The following is a 25629-nucleotide window of genomic DNA, read 5'->3' on the forward strand; positions in this document are numbered from 1 at the left end:
TGATGCAAGCTTTTGTCTTTAAAGCTGCACTTCTTTTGTAACCATTGCCATAACATCAATTTCTTACATGAGCTACACAATAACCAGTAGTACAATGAGACAAATTATTACGTGACAAATACAAAATATGTCATATCATGACACAACCCCCCATTTCAAGATAGTACTGCTATCTACAATAGTATTTTCACGTATGAAACTAATTTGTCCGTACATACACATGACAATATCAACATTCGATAATCCCCTTGATATGGGTAAACCTGCCCCTCTTACTCTGGACATCGGCTAAGGAAGTCTGCCCCAACGTTATCTGTTCCCTTGACAGCGGTCACGTGGTAGCGGTAGGATTGGAGGGCAAGTGCCCAGCGCAAGACTCGGTTGTTTTGCAACTTAGCCTTGGCAATGTACATGAGGGGACGATGATCCACCTCAAGTTCAAACTCTCTCCCATATAGGTAAACATCGAACTTTTTTACTGCCCATGCAATTGCGAGGCACTCTCGCTCTATGACGGCATACCGTCGCTCTGTGTCTGACAACTTCCGGCTGATGTATGCGATAGGGAACTTCTCTCCCTCTACGCGCTGCATGAGTACTGCGCCAATGCCTACGTCAGACGCGTCAGTCGCAAGTATGAACGGGGATTCATGGTCTGGAAGATGGAGTATGGGGGATGAAGTCAGTCGGGACTTCAGCGTGTTGAACGCCTGCTCTTCCAGGGGTCCCCAGTCTACGCGGTTGGCTCTGTCTTTCTTTGTTAAGTCCGACAGCGGTGCGGCGATAGCTGCGAAGTTGGGTATGAACTTGCGGTAATACCCAGCTAGCCCTAGAAACGCGCGTACCTCCCGCTTTGTTTGCGGCACTTCCGCCTGCAAGATCTGCTCTACTTTCTCGGGGTGAGGCTTCAGCGTGCCGCCACCTACGACATGCCCTAGAAAGTCGAGCGTCTTGAAGCCCACATGACATTTACTTGGCTTCGCGGTTAACCCAGCATCTGCAAGCCTCGAGAGTACAGCTTGCAAGGAATCCAAGTGTTCTTCCCAGGTCTCGGAGAACACAAGGATATCGTCGATGTAGTTCACTACATTGTCGAGTCCAAACAGCACTTCTCGCATCAGCCGTGAGAAGGTGGCTGGTGCATTCACCATACCAAATGGCAGCACGGTGAAGTGAAACAGGCCTTCAGCGGTGACAAATGCTGTTTTCTCCTTATCAGACTCGGCCATGGGTATCTGCCAATACCCCTTGCTGAGGTCGAACTTCGAAAAGTACTTACCTCTTGACAGCTTCGCTAGGAGAGTGTCAGCAATCGGAATAGGTTCTGGGTCAAACACAGTTATAGCATTCAATTTGCGGTAGTCGACGCAAAATCTGTTACTTCCGTCCTTCTTTTTCACTAGTACGATCGGTGACGCGTACTTGGATCGTGATTTCTCTATCACGCCCATCTTCAGCATTTCGCTCAATTCTGCTTTTACCGCAGCTTGCATAGATTGTGGTAGGGGATACGGCTTGCTTACCACGGGGTCAGCGGTAGTAAGTGTCACTGAGCATTCCATTGCGTTTGTTCGCCCTGGTACATCGGTTAATTGCGCATCAAACTGATTTAGCAGATCGGTTACCTGCGCTGCTTGTGACTCGGTCAGTTCCGCATCTATCACCACGTCAGCCACGCTCTCATTCTGCGATAAGGCGGGCAGTCCTATGCACGGTCGGTCGAGATCGGGTTCGACCTCCTCCTCGACCACGGAGATGGCATTCGCTTGGACTCCATTGTCCCTACTTCGCGCACGGTCAACATACTTCTTCAAGAGGTTAACATGGTAGGTCTTGACCTTGCCATTGACCTCAACTCTCACATCACATCGCCCTAGTGTGCCTGTGACCGTATACGGTCCCTGCCATTGCATCAGGAGTTTGCTTGCGCTCGTTGGCCTCATAATGAGCACTTTATCGCCAACCTCAAACTTCCTGTCACGCGCCTTTGCGTCATAGTACTTGGCATATCTTTTCGATGCGCGCTTGAGCTCCTCATGCGCCACTTTGCAAGTCTCCTCGAGTCTCGCTCGTAGGTCCACAACATACTCGTATGTTGTTTTGACCTCTTCGTCGACTGTTTCCGCTTCCCAGATTGTCTTAATCAGGGAGAGAGGTCCACGTACAGTCCTACCATACAGTAGCTCAAACGGACTAAAGCTAAGGCTAGCTTGTGGTACCTCCCGATACGCGAACAACAATGCCGGTAAATAACGGTCCCAATCTTTGGGTCGCTCTGCACTCATTCGTCGCAGCATGGCTTTGAGAGTTCCGTTGAATCTCTCAACCAACCCATTGCACATGGGATGGTACGGAGTTGTGTTAAGCTGCTTTACGGACAGCAAACGCCCTAACTCCCTCATTAGCTCAGAAGTGAACTGCGCCCCTCTATCAGAGAGAATCTCGTCTGGCAAACCTAAGCGGCTAAACATCTCGACAAGCGCCTCAGCCACTCGCTCGGTTTCAATGCTCGGTAATGCAATAGCTTCTGGGTAGCGAGTTGCATAATCGACCAGCGTCAAAACATACCGATTCCCACGATCGGTCTTGGGGTCAAAAGGTCCTACGAGGTCAATCGCCACGCGCTTGAACGGAGTATCAATGAGCGGCATGCTCGCGAGCGGCACGCGACCCACGCTCCCCTTATTCACGGTGCGCTGACAGATATCACATGATATGCAATATCGCCGGACGTTATCTCCCATACCTGGCCAATAGAAGCTTTGCTGTAATCGGTCGAGTGTTTTCTGTGTTTTTAGGTGCCCAGACATTATGCCATCGTGGGCAAGCGCCATTAATCCATCACGGTATGCGCTCGGTACGGCCAATTGTCGAACTGGCTTGCCATATTCCAATTTTGTAGATTGGAATTCGCGATAGAGCAGGCCTCGATGCACGAGAAACTTGCTCTCATTTCCTTTGCTTGTGGTCGTTTTCTGACCACTCTCCGCTGCTCGCCAAGCTTTCGCTAGCGTCGGGTCAGCCTTTTGCGCTGCTTCATACTCACCTTTACTCGTCGCGAGTGAGAGTGCACTTGCTGTCGGCAGTGGTTTGAGGGGTTTCGCACTTTGCGCCTTCTGGCCACGTGTCTCTACCGCCCCTCCCTCGGATGATTCTACCATCTCTTCCTCCTCTACCACTACCTCGTCACTATCAAGTGACCACTGTGGATCGGGATTATTTTGGTCCCTGACCCCGGGAATATTCCCCAAAATAAGCTCATACATTGGGTCTTCCATAACCAGAGCTTCCACTTCCCCAGTGTAGAAAGGCGTGTCTACCCATACCCTAGCAATGGGGAATTCTCTGACAGTCCCGTCTATCAAGACCACCCTCTTCTTCTGCCCTGCAACAATCTGAGGGGTTCTAACGAACACTGACTTTACCACGGCTGTACTACAGCCACTGTCCCTTAGAACGGACACTACATGCCCTTCTACTTTTCCCTGAAGAACAGGCATGTTCACACCTGATGGTCTGACTCCCGAAGAGCATCCTGCCTCGAGAAGGGGTATTTCATCCCCTGAAGCTAGCTTCACATACGAGCCCGGCTGTCTTGCCGTTTCATATCTAACGGTGTTAGCCTCAATACAGGCAGCCCCCTTTCGGTCCTGACTAGTCTTCTCCTCAGACCCCTTCATTTCATCCAAAGCAGCAGCCCGGTTTAGTCTCGGACTATTCGTTTTGGCCTGGCAGTTTCGAGCCAAATGACCTGCCTTCCCACAAACATAACAACCACTTGACCCCTTATTTCCTTGTGGGCCACTGAATTTGGAAGCCGAATGACCCTGACTTTGGCCCTTGTCAGGTCGCTTTTGGTCTTTGTAGGAGTTGCTCTTTTGTTCCTTATGGGGGTGGGCTTGACTGTATTGATCCGCTAGCTTCGTCATTTCATCTAAGTTTGTCGGATGTCTCTCGCGAACAAACTGCTTCAGCTCTTTCGAGCTCCTGGCATAAATTTGATCCATTATCATCAATTGAATTAGGTCATCAAACTCAGCCCTAAAACCAGCTAACTCTAACCAACGCAAGAGATAGCGCTTCAGCCTCTCGGCTAACTGACTGTGAGTCTCGCCAGGCTCTACCTGCGAGCTCCGGAATTTAGCTCTAAATCCCTCTTCGTTCAACTCATACCTTTGGAGTAAGGCAGCCTTTAATTCATCGTAATCATTTGCAAGTTCTGACGGCATTCGGGAATACACTTCCAGGCCTTTGCCCGTCAACAGTGTACTGAGGGGTAGGGCCCACTGAGTTCTGGCCCATCCCATGCTTTCCGCATATCTCTCGAATCTGCATAGATAGGAATCTAAGTCATCTGTTTTCTCATTGAAAAGAGGTAATTTCACCTTTTTCATGCCATTACTAGGGGAATCATTCCTAGGTCTGGCTGCTGCGATTTGCAGCTCCAGCTCTTTTATTTTCTCCAAATGTTCCCTTTCCTTTTGTCGTTCCTCTCTTTCCTTTTGTCGTTCATCTCTTTCCTTTTGTTGCTCCTCTCTGAGCTTTTCTTCCTTCAAGTCTAGTTTCTCCTTTTCATCCCTAGCAAAATCGACCAATTCCTTGCCTGTCAGCCCTGCCTCCTTCCCCACTTTTATGAGTTCAGAATACACATCCATTGCAATGTACAGTCACGTTACTATAGCAACAATCACTCAATGTAATCTGACCTTAAGACACTGGACCTTGAGCCTAACTCTCACTGGCCAGACAAGTGGCCACTGGCGGTCTAACCTTTGGCTTCTTGTTTCGAGTTATCAGTTGCACATGAGTTGACTGGTCTAGTTATTAACTTTTAACAATTGCTGCCCGGGTTCTCCACCAATTCTTGTCACAGGGGACTTTCCTCTGAATGTGGGGAACGAAAGTCCTCCCTGCGACTGGGATCTTTTCTATAGTCAAAGGCTGACTTTCTCTAAATGCAGCAGATTGTTAAGCAGACCATTCACTCAATCAACTCCTTCAACTTGTGCAACTACAGTGCCTCGAAATAAGTAGCCAATTACACAGTGTCCTTATAATGTAACAAGCAATAAGATTTATTATACTCGTCTCAAATTATGGTCGTTTACAATTATAATAACATGGTACAAACTTGAATACAGATTTCCAATTCCACTTGATCTTGAGCTTGGTTGCTCTGCTCGTTGGTTTATTCTAGAAGCTCCCGTGCTTGGTTGCTCTAGGTTGTAGACGATGCCCTGCCTGAAGTAGCGGGTCGTCTCCCCTTACTTCTGGTCCTCTCTGGAACCCTAAACTTGGTCCTCGCTGGAACCCTAAACGGTGGCTCTCTCCCTGGAACCCTAAACACCCTGTTAATTTAATAACATGATACCTCCCTTATAATTTGTGGTCTTTAGTTATTCCTGATTCTTATTCGTATAACTTAAACAAAACATATGATTATATATTCCATCATATCAACATTGATTAGCCACACATAATTTCCATAATAATGTTTCACCATGGATAATTATCTTTCAATGTGGAATAGGGGTGATTAATCAGCCCATTAAAATCTTAGCGTTGTTCTAATTCTCTATTTCTTTCACAATGCAATTAAAATTCGGTTTGACATACAACCATCACACATACAATGCAATATCGGGAATTACATAGGAACTTACAAGGCATAAACAACTTCAATTAAATGATCGTGTACTTACAACAGTTGTTGGTGTTTACACTCGAATCCTCCTAGATTCTCTGCTGGATGGTCAGGCTGTCCCAGCCGAAATGCAACAATCCCTGAATCACACTGATTCCAAATAACACTCTGCTACTCTAACTTCGCAAACTCGAAGTACCGTAGCCTGGTCCTGAGTGTTCCGCAAATAATGTGGCATCTGAATTTTGTGCCCAAACACTGCATATTTATACATTTGTTGGACCATAGGTCTCCATGTAAAATTAATTAAATGAAGTCAAGTGACTTCCTAGAAAGTTTTCATAGAAGTCCTGCCCCCTTTTCTTATTGGTTGGCGTTTTCTGTCTGTCAAAACTTTCCTGAGTATCTCATTTTGCATTGGTCAAGCCTCTGCTTGACGTCATCACTTCCTGTCCACGGAAACCAAAATTCTTTGAAGTGGTCCTGTTTTGACCTAGCTAGAAACTTGTGTTTGACGTCGTGAATGACGTCCACATACCAGATAGTATGAGGCATACTACCAGGGATACCCTTTCCTCGTATTTTGACGTCATGTAGGGTTTACTCATCCCTAAAACATTTAATTCCAAATCACTCTCTTTTACTTTGATTGTGCATCGCAACATCTCCTTATATGGTTATTTTGATGCAAGCTTTTGTCTTTAAAGCTGCACTTCTTTTGTAACCATTGCCATAACATCAATTTCTTACATGAGCTACACAATAACCAGTAGTACAATGAGACAAATTATTACGTGACAAATACAAAATATGTCATATCATGACACAAGGTATACAAAATTATTGATTATCAAGAACAGAACGCTATGAATTCGTGAATGACAAATCACCAATTTCAGATGCTTGATTCTTATCTTTGCGTCATTACTACCAATGACGCGATATAGGCCTATAGTAGATTATATGTAACAATGTTTTCACATACCGCGAATTTTGTGAATTAGGTACAAAGCTCTTTCTTCTTTGTTGAAAGGAAATAAATCAGTGAATTGTGAATTTTGTTTTCATTTCTTATGACGCAATTCACAAGTTTCAATGAAACTGCGTGAATCCAAGAAAATAGTGATTCTATAGCATGTCTTTCTACAAATCAAGATTAACGAAGACAATTTTTGGTTCACGATCATGTTTTAGAACGAAATTAGTCTGTTTAATGACTCTCGGTGTTATAACGGTGATAAAATCGGATTAGCGCATAATGAAATTTTCGACAAAATGACAAAAATCCGTTATTGGGTAAATCGGGCATTACATTGAAAACGGGTTTGAAACCGTTTCCAACGGAAAACCCTCGTGCAACGTAAACGAAATAATTAATTTTCAAAAAAGAGTGTGTAATGAATGCAAATGAATGATAAATGACCAAGATAAGATGTTTGATAATCTATTGCAGTTTGTCACAAGTACCAAAGTATTTAAAAGTAAATAGAACGAATGAAATGCCTTTTTTCTTCTCTATCTTTAATTGCGTGTCCTATGGTTTCTCATCTTTGCGTCATTACTTCTAATGACGCAATGTTTTGTAGTGATTTGTAACAATCCCGCCAATTTTGTCAATCTGATCGCAAAGCTATTTTGTTGAAATGAAACAAAACATTTAGTTATGAATTTTGATTTCATTTCTTAAAATGGAATTCACAAGTTTAAAAGAAACTGCTACAGATTTCGATCAAAATAGAAGGTTTGGGCCACGATTATGTTTTAAAACGATATAGTTCCGTGTAATGAGTCTACATTCTTGTTCTTATGACGCAATTTACAAGTTTCAAAGAAACTGCGTGAATACAAGAAAATAGTGATTCTATAGCATGTCTTTCTACAAATCAAGATTAACGAAGACAATATTTGGTTCACGATCATGTTTTAGAACGAGATTAGTCTGTTTAATGACTCTCGGTATTATAACGGTGATAAAATCGGATTAGCGCATAATGAAATTTTCGACAAAATAACAAAAATCCGTTATTGGGTAAATCGGGCATTACATTGAAAACGGGTTTGAAACCGTTTCCAACGGAAAACCCTCGTGCAACGTAAACGAAATAATTAATTTTCAAAAAAGAGTGTGTAATGAATGCAAATGAATGATAAATGACCAAGATAAGATGCTTGATAATCTATAGCAGTTTGTCACAAGTACCAAAGTATTTAAAAGTAAATAGAACGAATGAAATGCCTTTTTTTCTTCTCAATCTTTAATTGCGTGTCCTATGGTTTCTCATCTTTGCGTCATTACTACTAATGACGCAATGTATTGTAGTGATTTGTAACAATAACGCCAATTTTCTCAATCTGATCGCAAAGCTATTTTGTTGAAATGAAACAAAACATTTAATTGTGAATTTTGACTTCATTTCTTAAAATGGAATTCACAAGTTTAAAAGAAACTGCTACAGATTTCGATCAAAATAGAAGGTTTGGGCCACGATTATGTTTTAAAACGATATAGTTCCGTGTAATGAGTCTACATTCTTAATATACGAAATTGTGTTACCTTCTCCAAAGTACTTTAGATTGCCGTAACAATTGGAAATCGAACTGTCCTACTTACAGGTCATTCAAGCAAACTCCCATTCAAAATTATAAAAAAAGTGACGATTGACGTTTTATTGCAAAAAGATGCCAATAAGCGCGCAACGGTGACGAAGTCTACTCAGATCATAATAACCACAACTCGTACAATCTTCCGTTGGTGAATTTCTTCCCAACTTGACAGTTTTAAACGCTTTTTCTTTAGAAACTTGTAATTTCCATACTTGCGTAAGGGAGTTTGATATAACAGTAATGAAATTTAATTAGCGTTTTATAAAAGTTTCTCTGAATTTCCTGCAGATTTTATATTTGACGGTAATAACGAAAAAGACATAAACATCGAGCAAGCATTTTCGATGTGTTCCTTTAACGGACAGTTCTGGTCGAGGTGAGGCTTTAGCTTTTAACGTTTAGCAAGATATTCAGAAATCACTCTATGAGATGTCAAAGAGCATGCAATTTTAAGGGGTATCAAAAGTTTATTTGACGAAAATCGGTTTTGAAAGGGCTGAGATATCCAAAAACAAGGTGAAACAAAGAGATCCTAAGTAAAAACGTGGCCTGTAGTCTTATGATTATCAATTTTTTGGATATTCAGCCCTTTCAAAACCGATTTTCATCAAATAAACGTTGAATCCTTGAAATCACATGCTCTTTCATATCATCTAATAAGAGGTTTCTCATTATCTCACTTAGAAATGTAAAAAAGCATGAATCCCCACCTCAATAAATACTGTACAGACTCTTTGGCAAGGAATTCACGAAGGTGGTACAAATGAAACCATGGTTTAAACTATAGACAAAAACCATGGAGCGCCAATTGTCGCATGGAATATTTCGTTACGAAATCAGTCATTTCGTCGATGAAATGATTATTTTGTAACGAAATGACAACATTTTTTAACTAAATGAACATTTCGTCCACAAAATGATAATTTCGTTAACGAAACGGTCATTTTGTCGACGAAATGACCAATTTCTTAACGAAATATTCCGTGCGACACTTGGCGCTCTATGGTTTTTGTCCATGGTTTAAACCATGGTTTCATTTGTACCACCTTCGTGAATTCGGGCCTTTAAGGAGAGAAATTACCTTTGATTCGTTCTGTCAATTTTTTCTGCTTTGTTACTCGGTCAAAAAAAAAAGAAATCCATTACTGGGAAATCGTACATTACATTGAAAACGGGTTTGACACCGTTTCTAACGTAAAACCGTCAAATATTCCTGCAATCCCGTCAATTTTGTCAATCTGATGGCAAATCTATTTTGTTCAAATGAAACAAAACATTTAATTGTGAATTTTGATTTCATTTCTTAAAATGGAAATCACAAGTTTAAAAGAGAGTGCGCTAATACAAGAAAATAGTGATTCTATAGCCTGATTTTCCAAATCAAGAATGCTATGAATTAAAGTGAATGACAAATGAGCAATTGTACATCATATTGAAAACGGGTTTGAACCCGTTACCAACGCGTAAAACCGTTATAATTTCGTGCAAGGTATACAAAATTATTGATTATCAAGAACAGAACGCTATGAATTCGTGAATGACAAATGACCAATTTCAGATGCTTGATTCTTATCTTTGCGTCATTACTACCAATGACGCGATATAGGCCTATAGTAGATTATATGTAACAATGTTTTCACACACCGCGAATTTTGTGAATTAGGTACAAAGCTCTTTCTTCTTTGTTGAAAGGAAATAAATCAGTGAATTGTGAATTTTGTTTTCATTTCTTATGACGCAATTCACAAGTTTCAAAGAAACTGCGTGAATACAAGAAAATAGTGATTCTATAGCATGTCTTTCTACAAATCAAGATTAACGAAGACAATTTTTGGTTCACGATCATGTTTTAGAACGAAATTAGTCTGTTTAATGACTCTCGGTATTATAACGGTGATAAAATCGGATTAGCGCATAATGAAATTTTCGACAAAATGACAAAAATCCGTTATTGGGTAAATCGGGCATTACATTGAAAACGGGTTTGAAACCGTTTCCAACGGAAAACCCTCGTGCAACGTAAACGAAATAATTAATTTTCAAAAAAGAGTGTGTAATGAATGCAAATGAATGATAAATGACCAAGGTAAGATGATTGATAATCTATTGCAGTTTGTCACAAGTACCAAAGTATTTAAAAGTAAATAGAACGAATGAAATGCCTTTTTCTTCTCTATCTTTAAATGCGTGTCCTATGGTTTCTCATCTTTGCGTCATTACTACTAATGACGCAATGTATTGTAAGTGATTTGTAACAATCCCGCCAATTTTGTCAATCTGATCGCAAAGCTATTTTGTTGAAATGAAACAAAACATTTAATTGTGAATTTTGATTTCATTTCTTAAAATGGAATTCACAAGTTTAAAAGAAACTGCTACAGATTTCGATCAAAATAGAAGGTTTGGGCCACGATTATGTTTTAAAACGATATAGTTCCGTGTAATGAGTCTACATTCTTAATATACGAAATTGTGTTACCTTCTCCAAAGTACTTTAGATTGCCGTAACAATTCGAAATCGAACTGTCCTACTTACAGGTCATTCAAGCAAACTCCCATTCAAAATTTAAAAAAAGTGACGATTGACGTTTTATTGCAAAAAGATGCCAATGAGCGCGTAACTTTGACGAAGTCTACTCAGATCATAATAACCACAACTCGTACAATCTGCCGTTGGTGAATTTCTTCCCAATTTGACAGTTTTAAACGCTTTTTCTTTAGAAACATGTAATTTCCATACTTGCGTAAGGGAGTTTGATATAACAGTAATGAAATGGAATTAGCGTTTTATAAAAGTTTCTCTGAATTTCCTGCAGATTTTATATTTGACGGTAATAACGAAAAAGACATAAACATCGAGTAAGCATTTTCGATGTGTTCCTTTAAAGGACAGTTCTGGTCGAGGTGAGGCTTTAGCTTTTAACGTTTAGCAAGATATTCAGAAATCACTCTATGAGATGTCAAAGAGCATGCAATTCTAAGGGGTATCAAAAGTTTATTTGATGAAAATCGGTTTTGAAAGGGCCGAGATATCCAAAAACAAGGTGAAACAAAGAGATCCTAAGTAAAAACGTGGCCTGTAGTCTTATGATTATCAATTTTTTGGATATTCAGCCCTTTCAAAACCGATTTTCATCAAATAAACGTTGAATCCTTGAAATCACATGCTCTTTCATATCATCTAATAAGAGGTTTCTCATTATCTCACTTAGAAATGTAAAAAAGCATGAATCCCCACCTCAATAAATACTGTACAGACTCTTTGGCAAGGAATTCACGAAGGTGGTACAAATGAAACCATGGTTTAAACTATAGACAAAAACCATGGAGCGCCAATTGTCGCATGGAATATTTCGTTACGAAATCAGTCATTTCGTCGATGAAATGATTATTTTGTAACGAAATGACAACATTTTGTAACTAAATGAACATTTCGTCCACAAAATGATAATTTCATTAACGAAACGGTCATTTTGTCGACGAAATGACCAATAATTTCTTAACGAAATATTCCGTGCGACACTTGGCGCTCTATGGTTTTTGTTCATGGTTTAAACCATGGTTTCATTTGTACCACCTTCGTGAATTCGCGCCTTTAAGGAGAGAAATTACCTTTGATTCGTTCTGTCAATTTTTTCTACTTTGTTACTCGGTCAAAAAAATTAAGAAATCCATTACTGGGAAATCGTACATTACATTGAAAACGGGTTTGACACCGTTTCTAACGTAAAACCGTCAAATATTCCTGCAATCCCGCCAATTTTGTCAATCTGATCGCAAATCTATTTTGTTCAAATGAAACAATACATTGAATTGTGAATTTTGATTTCATTTCTTAAAATGGAAATCACAAGTTTAAAAGAAAGTGCGCTAATACAAGAAAATAGTGATTCTATAGCCTGATTTTCCAAATCAAGAATGCTATGAATTAAAGTGAATGACAAATGAGCAATTGTACATCATATTGAAAACGGGTTTGAACCCGTTACCAACGCGTAAAACCGTTATAATTTCGTGCAAGGTATACAAAATTATTGATTATCAAGAACAGAACGCTATGAATTCGTGAATGACAAATCACCAATTTCAGATGCTTGATTCTTATCTTTGCGTCATTACTACCAATGACGCGATATAGGCCTATAGTAGATTATATGTAACAATGTTTTCACATACCGCGAATTTTGTGAATTAGGTACAAAGCTCTTTCTTCTTTGTTGAAAGGAAATAAATCAGTGAATTGTGAATTTTGTTTTCATTTCTTATGACGCAATTCACAAGTTTCAATGAAACTGCGTGAATCCAAGAAAATAGTGATTCTATAGCATGTCTTTCTACAAATCAAGATTAACGAAGACAATTTTTGGTTCACGATCATGTTTTAGAACGAAATTAGTCTGTTTAATGACTCTCGGTGTTATAACGGTGATAAAATCGGATTAGCGCATAATGAAATTTTCGACAAAATGACAAAAATCCGTTATTGGGTAAATCGGGCATTACATTGAAAACGGGTTTGAAACCGTTTCCAACGGAAAACCCTCGTGCAACGTAAACGAAATAATTAATTTTCAAAAAAGAGTGTGTAATGAATGCAAATGAATGATAAATGACCAAGATAAGATGTTTGATAATCTATTGCAGTTTGTCACAAGTACCAAAGTATTTAAAAGTAAATAGAACGAATGAAATGCCTTTTTTCTTCTCTATCTTTAATTGCGTGTCCTATGGTTTCTCATCTTTGCGTCATTACTTCTAATGACGCAATGTTTTGTAGTGATTTGTAACAATCCCGCCAATTTTGTCAATCTGATCGCAAAGCTATTTTGTTGAAATGAAACAAAACATTTAGTTGTGAATTTTGATTTCATTTCTTAAAATGGAATTCACAAGTTTAAAAGAAACTGCTACAGATTTCGATCAAAATAGAAGGTTTGGGCCACGATTATGTTTTAAAACGATATAGTTCCGTGTAATGAGTCTACATTCTTGTTCTTATGACGCAATTTACAAGTTTCAAAGAAACTGCGTGAATACAAGAAAATAGTGATTCTATAGCATGTCTTTCTACAAATCAAGATTAACGAAGACAATATTTGGTTCACGATCATGTTTTAGAACGAGATTAGTCTGTTTAATGAATCTCGGTATTATAACGGTGATAAAATCGGATTAGCGCATAATGAAATTTTCGACAAAATAACAAAAATCCGTTATTGGGTAAATCGGGCATTACATTGAAAACGGGTTTGAAACCGTTTCCAACGGAAAACCCTCGTGCAACGTAAACGAAATAATTAATTTTCAAAAAAGAGTGTGTAATGAATGCAAATGAATGATAAATGACCAAGATAAGATGCTTGATAATCTATAGCAGTTTGTCACAAGTACCAAAGTATTTAAAAGTAAATAGAACGAATGAAATGCCTTTTTTTCTTCTCAATCTTTAATTGCGTGTCCTATGGTTTCTCATCTTTGCGTCATTACTACTAATGACGCAATGTATTGTAGTGATTTGTAACAATAACGCCAATTTTCTCAATCTGATCGCAAAGCTATTTTGTTGAAATGAAACAAAACATTTAATTGTGAATTTTGACTTCATTTCTTAAAATGGAATTCACAAGTTTAAAAGAAACTGCTACAGATTTCGATCAAAATAGAAGGTTTGGGCCACGATTATGTTTTAAAACGATATAGTTCCGTGTAATGAGTCTACATTCTTAATATACGAAATTGTGTTACCTTCTCCAAAGTACTTTAGATTGCCGTAACAATTGGAAATCGAACTGTCCTACTTACAGGTCATTCAAGCAAACTCCCATTCAAAATTATAAAAAAAGTGACGATTGACGTTTTATTGCAAAAAGATGCCAATAAGCGCGCAACGGTGACGAAGTCTACTCAGATCATAATAACCACAACTCGTACAATCTTCCGTTGGTGAATTTCTTCCCAACTTGACAGTTTTAAACGCTTTTTCTTTAGAAACTTGTAATTTCCATACTTGCGTAAGGGAGTTTGATATAACAGTAATGAAATTTAATTAGCGTTTTATAAAAGTTTCTCTGAATTTCCTGCAGATTTTATATTTGACGGTAATAACGAAAAAGACATAAACATCGAGCAAGCATTTTCGATGTGTTCCTTTAACGGACAGTTCTGGTCGAGGTGAGGCTTTAGCTTTTAACGTTTAGCAAGATATTCAGAAATCACTCTATGAGATGTCAAAGAGCATGCAATTTTAAGGGGTATCAAAAGTTTATTTGACGAAAATCGGTTTTGAAAGGGCTGAGATATCCAAAAACAAGGTGAAACAAAGAGATCCTAAGTAAAAACGTGGCCTGTAGTCTTATGATTATCAATTTTTTGGATATTCAGCCCTTTCAAAACCGATTTTCATCAAATAAACGTTGAATCCTTGAAATCACATGCTCTTTCATATCATCTAATAAGAGGTTTCTCATTATCTCACTTAGAAATGTAAAAAAGCATGAATCCCCACCTCAATAAATACTGTACAGACTCTTTGGCAAGGAATTCACGAAGGTGGTACAAATGAAACCATGGTTTAAACTATAGACAAAAACCATGGAGCGCCAATTGTCGCATGGAATATTTCGTTACGAAATCAGTCATTTCGTCGATGAAATGATTATTTTGTAACGAAATGACAACATTTTTTAACTAAATGAACATTTCGTCCACAAAATGATAATTTCGTTAACGAAACGGTCATTTTGTCGACGAAATGACCAATTTCTTAACGAAATATTCCGTGCGACACTTGGCGCTCTATGGTTTTTGTCCATGGTTTAAACCATGGTTTCATTTGTACCACCTTCGTGAATTCGGGCCTTTAAGGAGAGAAATTACCTTTGATTCGTTCTGTCAATTTTTTCTGCTTTGTTACTCGGTCAAAAAAAAAAGAAATCCATTACTGGGAAATCGTACATTACATTGAAAACGGGTTTGACACCGTTTCTAACGTAAAACCGTCAAATATTCCTGCAATCCCGTCAATTTTGTCAATCTGATGGCAAATCTATTTTGTTCAAATGAAACAAAACATTTAATTGTGAATTTTGATTTCATTTCTTAAAATGGAAATCACAAGTTTAAAAGAGAGTGCGCTAATACAAGAAAATAGTGATTCTATAGCCTGATTTTCCAAATCAAGAATGCTATGAATTAAAGTGAATGACAAATGAGCAATTGTACATCATATTGAAAACGGGTTTGAACCCGTTACCAACGCGTAAAACCGTTATAATTTCGTGCAAGGTATACAAAATTATTGATTATCAAGAACAGAACGCTATGAATTCGTGAATGACAAATGACCAATTTCAGATGCTTGATTCTTATCTTTGCGTCATTACTACCAATGACGCGATATAGGCCTATAGTAGATTATATGTAACAATGTTTTCACACACCGCGAATTTTGTGAATTAGGTACAAAGCTCTTTCTTCTTTGTTGAAAGGAAATAAATCAGTGAATTGTGAATTTTGTTTTCATTTCTTATGACGCAATTCACAAGTTTCAAAGAAACTGCGTGAATACAAGAAAATAGTGATTCTATAGCATGTCTTTCTACAAATCAAGATTAACGAAGACAATTTTTGGTTCACGATCATGTTTTAGAACGAAATTAGTCTGTTTAATGACTCTCGGTATTATAACGGTGATAAAATCGGATTAGCGCATAATGAAATTTTCGACAAAATGACAAAAATCCGTTATTGGGTAAATCGGGCATTACATTGAAAACGGGTTTGAAACCGTTTCCAACGGAAAACCCTCGTGCAACGTAAACGAAATAATTAATTTTCAAAAAAGAGTGTGTAATGAATGCAAATGAATGATAAATGACCAAGGTAAGATGATTGATAATCTATTGCAGTTTGTCACAAGTACCAAAGTATTTAAAAGTAAATAGAACGAATGAAATGCCTTTTTCTTCTCTATCTTTAAATGCGTGTCCTATGGTTTCTCATCTTTGCGTCATTACTACTAATGACGCAATGTATTGTAAGTGATTTGTAACAATCCCGCCAATTTTGTCAATCTGATCGCAAAGCTATTTTGTTGAAATGAAACAAAACATTTAATTGTGAATTTTGATTTCATTTCTTAAAATGGAATTCACAAGTTTAAAAGAAACTGCTACAGATTTCGATCAAAATAGAAGGTTTGGGCCACGATTATGTTTTAAAACGATATAGTTCCGTGTAATGAGTCTACATTCTTAATATACGAAATTGTGTTACCTTCTCCAAAGTACTTTAGATTGCCGTAACAATTCGAAATCGAACTGTCCTACTTACAGGTCATTCAAGCAAACTCCCATTCAAAATTTAAAAAAAGTGACGATTGACGTTTTATTGCAAAAAGATGCCAATGAGCGCGTAACTTTGACGAAGTCTACTCAGATCATAATAACCACAACTCGTACAATCTGCCGTTGGTGAATTTCTTCCCAATTTGACAGTTTTAAACGCTTTTTCTTTAGAAACATGTAATTTCCATACTTGCGTAAGGGAGTTTGATATAACAGTAATGAAATGGAATTAGCGTTTTATAAAAGTTTCTCTGAATTTCCTGCAGATTTTACATTTGACGGTAATAACGAAAAAGACATAAACATCGAGCAAGCATTTTCGATGTGTTCCTTTAAAGGACAGTTCTGGTCGAGGTGAGGCTTTAGCTTTTAACGTTTAGCAAGATATTCAGAAATCACTCTATGAGATGTCAAAGAGCATGCAATTCTAAGGGGTATCAAAAGTTTATTTGATGAAAATCGGTTTTGAAAGGGCCGAGATATCCAAAAACAAGGTGAAACAAAGAGATCCTAAGTAAAAACGTGGCCTGTAGTCTTATGATTATCACCTTTTTTTGGATATCTCAGCCCTTTCAAAACCGATTTTCATCAAATAAACGTTGAATCCTTGAAATTACATGCTCTTTCATATCATCTAATAAGAGGTTTCTCATTATCTCACTTAGAAATGTAAAAAAGCATGAATCCCCACCTCAATGAGTACTGTACAGACTCTTTGGCCCGAATTCACGAAGGTGGTACAAATGAAACCATGGTTTAAACTATAGACAAAAACCATGGAGCGCCAATTGTCGCATGGAATATTTCGTTACGAAATCAGTCATTTCGTCGATGAAATGATTATTTTGTAACGAAATGACAACATTTTGTAACTAACTGAACATTTCGTCCACAAAATGATAATTTCGTTAACGAAACGGTCATTTTGTCGACGAAATGACCAATTTCTTAACGAAATATTCCGTGCGACACTTGGCGCTCCATGGTTTTTGTCCGTGGTTTAAACCATGGTTTCATTTGTACCACCTTCGTGAATTCGGGCCTTTAAGGAGAGAAAATTCCTTTGATTCGTTCTGTCAATTTTTTCTACTTTGTTACTCGGTCAAAAAAAAAGAAATCCATTACTGGGAAATCGTACATTACATTGAAAACGGGTTTGACACCGTTTCTAACGTAAAACCGTCAAATATTGCTGCAATCCCGCCAATTTTGTCAATCTGATCGCAAATCTATTTTGTTCAAATGAAACAAAACATTTAATTGTGAATTTTGATTTCATTTCTTAAAATGGAAATCACAAGTTTAAAAGAAAGTGCGCTAATACAAGAAAATAGTGATTCTATAGCCTGATTTTCCAAATCAAGAATGCTATGAATTAAAGTGAATGACAAATGAGCAATTGTACATCATATTGAAAACGGGTTTGAACCCGTTACCAACGCGTAAAACCGTTATAATTTCGTGCAAGGTATACAAAATTATTGATTATCAAGAACAGAACGCTATGAATTCGTGAATGACAAATGACCAATTTCAGATGCTTGATTCTTATCTTTGCGTCATTACTACCAATGACGCGATATAGGCCTATAGTAGATTATATGTAACAATGTTTTCACACACCGCGAATTTTGTGAATTAGGTACAAAGCTCTTTCTTCTTTGTTGAAAGGAAATAAATCAGTGAATTGTGAATTTTGTTTTCATTTCTTATGACGCAATTCACAAGTTTCAAAGAAACTGCGTGAATACAAGAAAATAGTGATTCTATAGCATGTCTTTCTACAAATCAAGATTAACGAAGACAATTTTTGGTTCACGATCATGTTTTAGAACGAAATTAGTCTGTTTAATGACTCTCGGTATTATAACGGTGATAAAATCGGATTAGCGCATAATGAAATTTTCGACAAAATGACAAAAATCCGTTATTGGGTAAATCGGGCATTACATTGAAAACGGGTTTGAAACCGTTTCCAACGGAAAACCCTCGTGCAACGTAAACGAAATAATTAATTTTCAAAAAAGAGTGTGTAATGAATGCAAATGAATGATAAATGACCAAGGTAAGATGATTGATAATCTATTGCAGTTTGTCACAAGTACCAAAGTATTTAAAAGTAAATAGAACGAATGAAATGCCTTTTTCTTCTCTATCTTTAAATGCGTGTCCTATGGTTTCTCATCTTTGCGTCATTACTACTAATGACGCAATGTATTGTAAGTGATTTGTAACAATCCCGCCAATTTTGTCAATCTGATCGCAAAGCTATTTTGTTGAAATGAAACAAAACATTTAATTGTGAATTTTGATTTCATTTCTTAAAATGGAATTCACAAGTTTAAAAGAAACTGCTACAGATTTCGATCAAAATAGAAGGTTTGGGCCACGATTATGTTTTAAAACGATATAGTTCCGTGTAATGAGTCTACATTCTTAATATACGAAATTGTGTTACCTTCTCCAAAGTACTTTAGATTGCCGTAACAATTCGAAATCGAACTGTCCTACTTACAGGTCATTCAAGCAAACTCCCATTCAAAATTTAAAAAAAGTGACGATTGACGTTTTATTGCAAAAAGATGCCAATGAGCGCGTAACTTTGACGAAGTCTACTCAGATCATAATAACCACAACTCGTACAATCTGCCGTTGGTGAATTTCTTCCCAATTTGACAGTTTTAAACGCTTTTTCTTTAGAAACATGTAATTTCCATACTTGCGTAAGGGAGTTTGATATAACAGTAATGAAATGGAATTAGCGTTTTATAAAAGTTTCTCTGAATTTCCTGCAGATTTTATATTTGACGGTAATAACGAAAAAGACATAAACATCGAGCAAGCATTTTCGATGTGTTCCTTTAAAGGACAGTTCTGGTCGAGGTGAGGCTTTAGCTTTTAACGTTTAGCAAGATATTCAGAAATCACTCTATGAGATGTCAAAGAGCATGCAATTCTAAGGGGTATCAAAAGTTTATTTGATGAAAATCGGTTTTGAAAGGGCCGAGATATCCAAAAACAAGGTGAAACAAAGAGATCCTAAGTAAAAACGTGGCCTGTAGTCTTATGATTATCACCTTTTTTTGGATATCTCAGCCCTTTCAAAACCGATTTTCATCAAATAAACGTTGAATCCTTGAAATTACATGCTCTTTCATATCATCTAATAAGAGGTTTCTCATTATCTCACTTAGAAATGTAAAAAAGCATGAATCCCCACCTCAATGAGTACTGTACAGACTCTTTGGCCCGAATTCACGAAGGTGGTACAAATGAAACCATGGTTTAAACTATAGACAAAAACCATGGAGCGCCAATTGTCGCATGGAATATTTCGTTACGAAATCAGTCATTTCGTCGATGAAATGATTATTTTGTAACGAAATGACAACATTTTGTAACTAACTGAACATTTCGTCCACAAAATGATAATTTCGTTAACGAAACGGTCATTTTGTCGACGAAATGACCAATTTCTTAACGAAATATTCCGTGCGACACTTGGCGCTCCATGGTTTTTGTCCGTGGTTTAAACCATGGTTTCATTTGTACCACCTTCGTGAATTCGGGCCTTTAAGGAGAGAAAATTCCTTTGATTCGTTCTGTCAATTTTTTCTACTTTATTACTCGGTCAAAAAAAAAGAAATCCATTACTGGGAAATCGTACATTACATTGAAAACGGGTTTGACACCGTTTCTAACGTAAAACCGTCAAATATTCGTGCAATCCCGCCAATTTTGTCAATCTGATGGCAAATCTATTTTGTTCAAATGAAACAAAACATTTAATTGTGAATTTTGATTTCATTTCTTAAAATGGAAATCACAAGTTTAAAAGAAAGTGCGCTAATACAAGAAAATAGTGATTCTATAGCCTGATTTTCCAAATCAAGAATGCTATGAATTAAAGTGAATGACAAATGAGCAATTGTACATCATATTGAAAACGGGTTTGAACCCGTTACCAACGCGTAAAACCGTTATAATTTCGTGCAAGGTATACAAAATTATTGATTATCAAGAACAGAACGCTATGAATTCGTGAATGACAAATCACCAATTTCAGATGCTTGATTCTTATCTTTGCGTCATTACTACCAATGACGCGATATAGGCCTATAGTAGATTATATGTAACAATGTTTTCACACACCGCGAATTTTGTGAATTAGGTACAAAGCTCTTTCTTCTTTGTTGAAAGGAAATAAATCAGTGAATTGTGAATTTTGTTTTCATTTCTTATGACGCAATTCACAAGTTTCAAAGAAACTGCGTGAATACAAGAAAATAGTGATTCTATAGCATATCTTTCACAAATCAAGATTAACGAAGACAATTTTTGGTTCACGATCATGTTTTAGATCACGATCATGTTTTAGATTAGTCTGTTTAATGACTCTCGGTATTATAACGGTGATAAAATCGAATTAGCGCATAATGAAATTTTCGACAAAATGACAAAAATCCGTTATTGGGTAAATCGGGCATTACATTGAAAACGGGTTTGAAACCGTTTCCAACGGAAAACCCTCGTGCAACGTAAACGAAATAATTAATTTTCAAAAAAGAGTGTGTAATGAATGCAAATGAATGATAAATGACCAAGATAAGATGCTTGATAATCTATTGCAGTTTGTCACAAGTACCAAAGTATTTAAAAGTAAATAGAACGAATGAAATGCCTTTTTTCTTCTCTATCCTTAATTGCGTGTCCTATGGTTTCTCATCTTTGCGTCATTACTACTAATGACGCAATGTTTTGTAGTGATTTGTAACAATCCCGCCAATTTTGTCAATCTGATCGCAAAGCTATTTTGTTGAAATGAAACAAAACATTTAATTGTGAATTTTGATTTCATTTCTTAAAATGGAATTCACAAGTTTAAAAGAAACTGCTACAGATTTCGATCAAAATAGAAGGTTTGGGCCACGATTATGTTTTAAAACGATATAGTTCCGTGTAATGAGTCTACATTCTTAATATACGAAATTGTGTTACCTTCTCCAAAGTACTTTAGATTGCCGTAACAATTGGAAATCGAACTGTCCTACTTACAGGTCATTCAAGCAAACTCCCATTCAAAATTATAAAAAAAGTGACGATTGACGTTTTATTGCAAAAAGATGCCAATAAGCGCGCAACTTTGACGAAGTCTACTCAGATCATAATAACCACAACTCGTACAATCTGCCGTTGGTGAATTTCTTCCCAATTTGACAGTTTTAAACGCTTTTTCTTTAGAAACTTGTAATTTCCATACTTGCGTAAGGGAGTTTGATATAACAGTAATGAAATGGAATTAGCGTTTTATAAAAGTTTCTCTGAATTTCCTGCAGATTTTATATTTGACGGTAATAACGAAAAAGACATAAACATCGAGCAAGCATTTTCGATGTGTTCCTTTAAGGGACAATTCTGGTCGAGGTGAGGCTTTAGCTTTTAACGTTTAGCAAGATATTCAGAAATCACTCTATGAGATATCAAAGAGCATGCAATTCTAAGGGGTATCAAAAGTTTATTTGATGAAAATCGGTTTTGAAAGGGCTGAGATATCCAAAAACAAGGTGAAACAAAGAGATCCTAAGTAAAAACGTGGCCTGTAGTCTTATGATTATCACTTTTTTGGATATTCAGCCCTTTCAAAACCGATTTTCATCAAATAAACGTTGAATCCTTGAAATCACATGCTCTTTCATATCATCTAATAAGAGGTTTCTCATTATCTCACTTAGAAATGTAAAAAAGCATGAATCCCACCTCAATAAATACTGTACAGACTCTTTGGCCCGAATTCACGAAGGTGGTACAAATGAAACCATGGTTTAACTATAGACAAAAACCATGGAGCGCCAATTGTCGCATGGAATATTTCGTTACGAAATCAGTCATTTCGTCGATGAAATGATTATTTTGTAACGAAATGACAACATTTTGTAACTAACTGAACATTTCGTCCACAAAATGATAATTTCGTTAACGAAACGGTCATTTTGTCGATGAAATGACCAATAATTTCTTAACGAAATATTCCGTGCGACACTTGGCGCTCTATGGTTTTTGTTCATGGTCTAAACCATGGTTTCATTTGTACCACCTTCGTGAATTCGGGCCTTTAAGGAGAGAAATTACCTTTGATTCGTTCTGTCAATTTTTTCTACTTTGTTACTCGGTCAAAAAAAATAAGAAATCCATTACTGGGAAATTGTACATTACATTGAAAACGGGTTTGACACCGTTTTTAACGTAAAAAGGTCAAATATTGCTGCAATCCCGCCAATTTTGTCAATCTGATCGCAAATCTATTTTGTTCAAATGAAACAATACATTTAATTGTGAATTTTGATTCCATTTCTTAAAATGGAAATCACAAGTTTAAAAGAGAGTGCGCTAATACAAGAAAATAGTGATTCTATAGCCTGATTTTCCAAATCAAGAATTGCTATGAATTAAAGTGAATGACAAATGAGCAATTGTACATCATATTGAAGACGGGTTTGAACCCGTTACCAACGCGTAAAACCGTTATAATTTCGTGCAAGGTATACAAAATTATTGATTATCAAGAACAGAACGCTATGAATTCGTAAATGACAAATGACCAATTTCAGATGCTTGATTCTTATATTTGTTTCATTACTACCAATGATGCAATATAGGCCTATAGTAGATTATATGTAACAATGTTTTCACACACCGCGAATTTTGTAAATTAGGTACAAAGCTCTTTCTTCTTTGTTGAAAGGAAATAAATCAGTGAATTGTGAATTTTGTTTTCATTTCTTATGACGCAATTCACAAGTTTCAAAGAAACTGCCTGAATACAAGAAAATAGTGATTCTATAGCATATCTTTCTACAAATCAAGATTAACGAAGACAATTTTTGGTTCACGATCATGTTTTAGAACGAAATTAGTCTGTTTAATGACTCTCGGTATTATAACGGTGATAAAATCGAATTAGCGCATAATGAAATTTTCGACAAAATGACAAAAATCCGTTATTGGGTAAATCGGGCATTACATTGAAAACGGGTTTGAAACCGTTTCCAACGGAAAACCCTCGTGCAACGTAAACGAAATAATTAATTTTCAAAAAAGAGTGTGTAATGAATGCAAATGAATGATAAATGACCAAGATAAGATGCTTGATAATCTATTGCAGTTTGTCAGAGGTACCAAAGTATTTAAAAGTAAATAGAACGAATGAAATGCCTTTTTTCTTCTCTATCTTTAATTGCGTGTCCTATGGTTTCTCATCTTTGCGTCATTACTACTAATGACGCAAGGTTGTAACAATCCCGCTAATTTTGTCAATCTGATCGCAAAGCTATTTTGTTGAAATGAAACAAAACATTTAATTGTGAATTTTGATTTCATTTCTTAAAATGGAATTCACAAGTTTAAAAGAAGGGAGTTTGATATAACAGTAATGAAATGGAATTAGCGTTTTATAAAAGTTTCTCTGAATTTCCTGCAGATTTTATATTTGACGGTAATAACGAAAAAGACATAAACATCGAGCAAGCATTTTCGATGTGTTCCTTTAAGGGACAATTCTGGTCGAGGTGAGGCTTTAGCTTTTAACGTTTAGCAAGATATTCAGAAATCACTCTATGAGATGTCAAAGAGCATGCAATTTTAAGGGGTATCAAAAGTTTATTTGACGAAAATCGGTTTTGAAAGGGCTGAGATATCCAAAAACAAGGTGAAACATAGAGATCCTAAGTAAAAACGTGGCCTGTTAGTCTTATGATTATCAATTTTTTGGATATTCAGCCCTTTCAAAACCGATTTTCATCAAATAAACGTTGAATCCTTGAAATCACATGCTCTTTCATATCATCTAATAAGAGGTTTCTCATTATCTCACTTAGAAATGTAAAAAAGCATGAATCCCCACCTCAATAAATACTGTACAGACTCTTTGGCCCGAATTCACGAAGGTGGTACAAATGAAACCATGGTTTAAATTATAGACAAAAACCATGGAGCGCCAATTGTCGCATGGAATATTTCGTTACGAAATCAGTCATTTCGTCGATGAAATGATTATTTTGTAACGAAATGACAACATTTTGTAACTAAATGAACATTTCGTTCACAAAATGATAATTTCGTTAACGAAACGGTCACTTTGTCGACGAAATGACCAATTTCTTAACGAAATATTCCGTGCGACACTTGGCGCTCTATGGTTTTTGTCCATTGTTTAAGCCATGGTTTCATTTGTACCACCTTCGTGAATTCGGGCCTTTAAGGAGAGAAATTACCTTTGATTCGTTCTGTCAATTTTTTCTACTTTGTTACTCGGTCAAAAAAAATAAGAAATCCATTATTGGGAAATCGTACATTACATTAAAAACGGGTTTGACACCGTTTCTAACGTAAAACCGTCAAATATTCGTGCAATCCCGCCAATTTTGTCAATCTGATCGCAAATCTATTTTGTTCAAATGAAACAAAACATTTAATTGTGAATTTTGATTCCATTTCTTAAAATGGAAATCACGTTTAAAAGAAAGTGCGCTAAATACAAGAAAATAGTGATTTTATAGCCTGATTTTCCAAATCAAGAATGCTATGAATTAAAGTGAATGACAAATGAGCAATTGTACATCATATTGAAGACGGGTTTGAACCCGTTACCAACGCGTAAAACCGTTATAATTTCGTGCAAGGTATACAAAATTATTGATTATCAAGAACAGAACGCTATGAATTCGTAAATGACAAATGACCAATTTCAGATGCTTGATTCTTATATTTGGGTCATTACTACCAATGATGCAATATAGGCCTATAGTAGATTATATGTAACAATGTTTTCACACACCGCGAATTTTGTAAATTAGGTACAAAGCTCTTTCTTCTTTGTTGAAAGGAAATAAATCAGTGAATTGTGAATTTTGTTTTCATTTCTTATGACGCAATTCACAAGTTTCAAAGAAACTGCCTGAATACAAGAAAATAGTGATTCTATAGCATATCTTTCTACAAATCAAGATTAACGAAGACAATTTTTCGTTCACGATCATG

At 36.8% G+C, this 25629-nt stretch overlaps 1 protein-coding gene across 1 annotated transcript; it reads right to left on the minus strand.

The window, feature by feature from the left end:
- Nucleotides 1–272: 272 nt before the first annotated feature.
- On the minus strand, nt 273–4307 carry LOC139724943 (uncharacterized). The gene has a single exon (XM_071636063.1). It carries the CDS (start codon nt 4305–4307, stop codon nt 273–275), a length of 4035 nt encoding a protein of 1344 aa, XP_071492164.1.
- Nucleotides 4308–25629: the final 21322 nt, after the last annotated feature.

This window comes from Diadema antillarum, unplaced genomic scaffold (assembly GCF_040938485.1).
Source record: "Diadema antillarum isolate AM-2024a unplaced genomic scaffold, OU_Dant_1.0 seq00000007_RagTag, whole genome shotgun sequence".
In the NCBI taxonomy this organism is placed as follows: Eukaryota; Metazoa; Echinodermata; class Echinoidea; order Diadematoida; family Diadematidae; genus Diadema; species Diadema antillarum.

What these genes read in the sequence shown, in the direction of transcription:
- LOC139724943 (XM_071636063.1), bottom strand. Translation starts at nt 4,307, where the DNA reads ATGGGATGGGCCAGAACTCAGTGGGCCCTACCCCTCAGTACACTGTTG.